The following is a 5,965-nucleotide window of genomic DNA, read 5'->3' on the forward strand; positions in this document are numbered from 1 at the left end:
TAAATTAACGGTGCGAGTAATCCGCAAACACAGTGTGTTTGCTAATTACTGAAACTTGAGCTCAGTAGCCCCTCCCGCAGACCCCTTACCTGTCCGCCCTGTACACCCCGACTCTAGCCGTAAATGGCATCCGATAGCTTGTGAGGCCACAGAGCTCCTGTCCTCTGCACTAATCTGGGGAAATGGATGGCACAGAAAATGGTGAGCTTGTCCCCCTCCTCCCTGTCTGGCCAGTGCTCCCGGCTCCTTTGCTTTCCTTCCTTCTTTCTTTGAACCCCATCCGCACAGTAGAGCCATTTTTAGTATCCTGTTTTTGGTTCCCGACTCCTTGAAGGATTCATTCACTAGCCCTTAAGCCTGTCACTCTTCTGTTGATCTCCGTCTTTCCCTCCTTAGCCAGTAGCCTAGCCAGCAGTTGAAAAAAGAGTTAGAATCCTCCCCCATGCCCAGTCACCTCTTTGAGAAACATTCTGATGGGACATGGCTGCAGATTAAAACCAGACTCTGTCTGCTTTCCACATGTATCCCAGACAGGTCTTATTTAGTGTTTCATGTCAGAATATTGTAAATTTTAAAAGATGGCTTTAAATAAATGCAAACAAAGACAAACTCGTGGTCTTTTGGTCTGGAATTACTTTTAAAAAGAGGCTGAGCTTGCAGGAGAATTTTCCGTCTGTCCAGTGACTAACATGAGGCATCCCCCTCCCCCCTCTCTTTTTCTCAACTTCCTCTCTAGGCCTCTTCTCGGTTATTAGTCCGCCCCACCAGCTCCGAAACGCCGAGCGCAGCCGAGCTTGTCAGTGCAATCGAGGAACTCGTGAAAAGCAAGATGGTAAGATTTCCTAGGGGCTCAGGCCTCAGGGCTGGACGTGGCTCATGGAGCATTGGGGTGCGGGGGTGGAGGGGGGTGACCTCACAGGTGGGTCTCTAGTCTGCAGGACGGATCCTCAGGTTCATAATTGGCTTGAAGACTCACAGAACTTAGCGAAGCCACAGTTGCAGTTCATTACTGTGAAAGGATGGAGGTGAAGGTCAGCCAGGGAAGATGTACAGGGGCAGGTCCGGGACGCTCACGTCCAGGCCACCCTTGTCCTTTCCCCATGGAGTTACGTGCCCAATGCTAGCCTCTCCCAGCGTCGCACTGTGTGTGATGATACCTGCAGGGTAACACCAATAAGGGCCACCACTGCCCACCCCACCCCCCCAACCCCACTCTCCAGCCTCGGTGGTCAGAGTTTTTATTTGGGCTCCATCACATACACAAGGTTGACCCCTCACATGGCTCACCCCATCCCCTGCTCCTCTGGAGATCAAGATAGCACATGACCCAAAGCCCCCACCAGAAGTCACTCAGTGAGTATATAGATTGTCTATCTGAGGCCAGAACCTCCAGGTAGACAGACTTCATCAGGCAGGACATTCCAGGGGCTTAGAGGGACCTCCCAGGAGCCATGGTCAGCCCTTTCCTGACCCACATGGTCTGCAGTGCTGGCATCGTCATAGCCAGTGTGGTCAGTTCCATTCTCGTGGGTCGTTGGTATCGCAGGTGCCACTGGGGGTCTGGCTGCCTCTGCGATCCTTCACTGGGGTCTGCAGTGTAGGAGGGAGAAGGGTTTGTGTTGCTGTGTCAGGGCTTTATTCTCTTAGTGACCCCATGTCTCTAGTTGGGTCAGCATGGCTTCATTTAATAAAAGCCCCAAATCGGATGTTGATTCTTTGAAGTTAGGTATGCATTGTTTCTGACTGATTCAAATCAGTAGATTTCTGTTTCTTAAGTTTTCCTGTGAAATAGAAAAACCAGTAATGGTAACAGCTTTTTAGACTCGTATACCTACTACCTTACTACATCTTTTAAAACTCACTACTCCTAAAATAAGAGCCCGCAGCCTCTCCCACACTCCATTCTCCAGAGTAACCACTGTGGAGCAGTTTGATATGCTTCCCTCCCAACGTTCTCTCTGTGTACTCCCCTCAACAGCTCTATGAGTGGGGCACACACTGCCGTATTCTCATTTTACAGACGAGAAAACCAAGGCACACAGAGTATAAAAACTTGACCAGCTGATAAGGGACAGAGGTTTACTATAATTTATTTAAGTAAATTCATTATATATATGTGTGTGTGTGTGTATAGATTTATCGTTTTTAATTTTCATTTCTGTTAATTGTTCAGTCACACAGTCGTGTCTGACTCTTTGTGACCCCATGGACTGCAGCGTTTATTTTTGCATAAATATTCATGCTAATTACATGTGTGATTATAATTACATGTAAGTATACTTATAGGGTAAATTTTTAGCACTGGAATTGCTAGATAAAAGGAAATACAGTTGACCCTTAAATAGCCCAAGTTTGGATTTCACAGGTCCACTTATGAAGAAGTTCAACAGTGAATACTAGAGACAGCATAGTGTGCAGTGGGTTAATCCGCAGACGTGGAACCGCAGATACTGAGGGACCACGTACAGAGGACCAGTGTCCCAAACCCTGCATTGTTCACGGGCTAACTATACTTCTTTAAAGTTAGAAATTTATCTTCCAAAGCTAGTACTAACTAGGTACTATGTTCATATATATATATATATATATATATATATAAAACACTCCAGTTTCTTCTCCCACCCACCCCTAAGCAGCTGCTGATGAGGCTGGTTGTTTCGGTCAAATGGAAATTACATCCAGAATCCAGACTGACAGGTATTGGCCCCCACCCCCAGCCGGGTGGTGGTGAGCTTTGAGGTTAGACAGGCCATTAGACAGAAAGACTACAAGGACTTGGTAGAGAAGTCAAGAACTTAACTCCACTTGGTCAGAAATTTGGGATCATGTCAGTATGAATGGAGCTTAGCCACATCCTGGCTGTCTGTTTGAGAAACAAGTTGATTAATGGTCTAAAAAGATGCTCAAATAATACTGAATTGAGTTTTCAGGCATCCCTAAACATTTTAGAAACAGCCATTTATACACAACAGTTATAGGATCATTAAAGTCATGCTTGTCTAATTGAAATTGTTCCCCCAAGGAATGTTATGAGACAGCACTCTGTCAACCTGCTAGTCATTGTTCTGCAGCTGTTTGAAGGGATTCCATTGTGAGTGGGTTGAGGTTGACGTGTCATAAATTCAGATGGAGAGAAGTTCTATGCGTGTCTCTCAGCTTGTAATGGTTTATTACCCCTTTTTAGTTTTGAAGAATTAAACTCTATCGGTTGAAGTTGAGTTATTTCTACTACTCACAACTCTTCGAAGTGAATGGGCGTAAAGCTGTTGGCAGGGTGGAGAGGGCGTGAATTTGGAATCAGAGATGTAGGTTCAGATTCTCCTACTGTCTGCTTCCACCTCTCAGCTGGAAGGTGGGGTTTGTAAACCGAGTGGTTTGATAAGCTCCAGCCGAGCTCCCTCCACCCGAACACTCAACTTGTGCCTTCCCTCCCCATTGGAGAACCACATTTGTGCTTTTTATGGTGGACTCGCTGCTCCTTCATTCTCCATGGAATGTAATCTAGACTCCGCCCTCTTTTTCTGGCTCAAGGGAAACATAGCTCTGCCTTGGTTTCCTGTGACTAATCCTCAAATGAGAACTGCTTTTGCCGATAAAACTGCTGGTGAATCATCTGAACACCCTCCTTCCCGCCATCTGCTCCCCATGACTCTGAGTTACTCCTGCACAGCTCACGGGAGCCATGTCACCCCGCATTTGTTTTCCTGCGGGCGATCTCTTAGGCTGTCGTTACTTTGCAATCAGATTGAAACGCTGAATTGTTAGCCCCCCAAAGCCGTGTGTGCAGTGGACTGGGGAGGTGACGGGAGAAGGTGTCCTGCCGTTGTGCCATCTGTGTTCAAGGAGCTGGCTCTCCTCACCCTGCAAGCCCTTCCCTGAAATTCACTTCTCTCCACTCCACATTCCTGATCAGGCAAGCGTGGGCTTCCTGAGTGTGGGTGGGGGGCGACCGCAGCCAACAGCCTCAGGGACCGCAGCTGACTTCGGGGCTTTCTTCTCTTCGTTGATCTGAATATAAAGAGAAACCCAAGAAAGAATGAGAATAAGTGAAACAAACATCTGACTCAAGATAATAGAACAGTACAATTTGTTTTTGGAAAAAAGCAGAAGGACTGAATTCACAGAACTAAAAACAGAAATTAATGAGTTGGAAAAACAGAAAAAGGGAATAATAAATAACACCTAAGATTTGTTTTTTCAAAGCATACAGACTTCAGGTAACCTTTGCAAAAAAAAAACCAGATTCACAAAATAAGAATCTATAAAGAAAAGATCAGCGAGAATTGAAATAATCATGACACGTTACCTCTTTCACCTCTTTGAAAGTAAATTTGAAAACCTAGGATGAAATGGGCAGTTTCTTAAGAAAATACAGTTTACCAACATTAACCTCAGAGAAGCCGCGTGTGCTTCTGCTCAGTTCAGTTCAGTCGCTCAGTCGTGTCCGACTCTTTATGACCCCATGAATCGCAGCACACCAGGCCTCCCTGTCCATCACCAGCTCCCAGAGTTCACGTCCAGACTCATGTCCATCGAGTCGGTGATGCCATCCAGCCGTCTCATCCTCTGTCGTCCCCTTCTCCTCCTGCCCCCAATCCCTCCCAGCATCAGAGTCTTTTCCAGTGAGTCAACTCTTCACGTGAGGTGGCCAAAGTACTGGAGTTTCAGCTTCAGCATCATTCCTTCCAAAGAAATCCCAGGGCTGATCTCCTTCAAAATGGACTGGTTGGTCGTGTCCAAATGTTTGGGACTTCATGGACCGCCAGGCCCCTCTGCCCATAGGATTCTCCAGGCAGGAATACTGGAGTGGGTTGCCGTTTCCTTCTCCAGGGGATCTCCCCAACCCAGGGATCACACCTGTGTCTCTCGCATCTCCTGCATTAGGTGGGCAGGTTATTTACCACTGAGGCACCCAGAAAGCCCTCTGAAGAGTTAGGTCTACATAGATACTCTCTTTTCATTTAAGGAATAGGGAAAGTTGATAAGAACCTACCCACAAAAACCCACTGAACCCACAACTAATTCATCCAAATCAGATTTCCGTTCTGGGACAGCGCTCCTGCCGCTTTACTCGAGCACAGTTGCCAGAAGGGGCCGTTGGGCGGCTGGGAGTGGACGGTACAAATGTGTCCACGACCTCTGGGGCATCTCCACGCTCCATGGATGCAGCTGCTGGGTCCAGAGGGGCCTTCACGGGTGTCCATGAAGTCGGGTGCCTCCCCAGCCCTCTTCTGTGTGAAGGGCCCTCTACAACCTTTCTTTCCTGTCTCTCTCCTCACCGTTGAAGTGACCATCATTAAATCTAACGAGCTTCAGCTGTTTCCTCGCACATCCGGGCAGCAGACAGCACTGCTGCTCCCGCCACGCATCCTCCAACCTCCTGTCCGAGATCGGCCTCCGGGACCCGCACTCGTGGACCCGGCCCGGCCCGGCTGCTGCACATGTGCTTCCAGTCGAGGTCAAGAGCTGTTTAGTTAAGAATGCTATTTCCTCACCGAGCCCTGTTCCTTAACTATCTTTTCATTCACTGAGAGCAGAAGTTGGTGTGTTTGCACAGCTCCATGGCTTACTCCTTGGAAGGAAAGTTATGACCAACCTAGATAGCATATTCAAAAGCAGAGACATTACTTTGCCAACAAAGGTCCATCTAGTCAAGGCTATGGTTTTTCCAGTGGTCATGTATGGATGTGAGAGTTAGACGGTGAAGAAGGCTGAGCGCTGAAGAATTGATGGTTTTGAACTGTGGTGTTGGAGAAGACTCTTGAGAGAGTCCCTTGGACTGCAAGGAGATCCAACCAGTCCATTCTGAAGGAGATCAGCCCTGGGATTTCTTTGGAAGGAATGATGCTGAAACTCCAGTACTTTGGCCACCTCATGCGAAGAGTTGACTCATTGGAAAAGACTCTGATGCTGGGAGGGATTGGGGGCAGGAGGAGAAGGGGACAGAGGATGAGATGGCTGGATG

At 47.6% G+C, this 5,965-nt stretch overlaps 1 protein-coding gene across 1 annotated transcript in view; it reads left to right on the forward strand.

Annotated features, from left to right (window-relative positions):
- The window catches only part of TRIO (trio Rho guanine nucleotide exchange factor), a 359,748-nt gene that overhangs the window by 318,205 nt on the left and 35,578 nt on the right, over nucleotides 1-5,965 (forward strand). Inside the window, exon 38 of the mRNA XM_010858807.1 lies at nucleotides 737-832. Within this exon, the coding sequence (XP_010857109.1) occupies nucleotides 737-832 (96 nt within the window). The remainder of the gene's footprint in view (nucleotides 1-736; nucleotides 833-5,965) is intronic.

This window comes from Bison bison, unplaced genomic scaffold (assembly GCF_000754665.1).
Source record: "Bison bison bison isolate TAMUID 2011002044 unplaced genomic scaffold, Bison_UMD1.0 scf7180017864440, whole genome shotgun sequence".
NCBI classification, from domain to species: domain Eukaryota; kingdom Metazoa; phylum Chordata; class Mammalia; order Artiodactyla; family Bovidae; genus Bison; species Bison bison.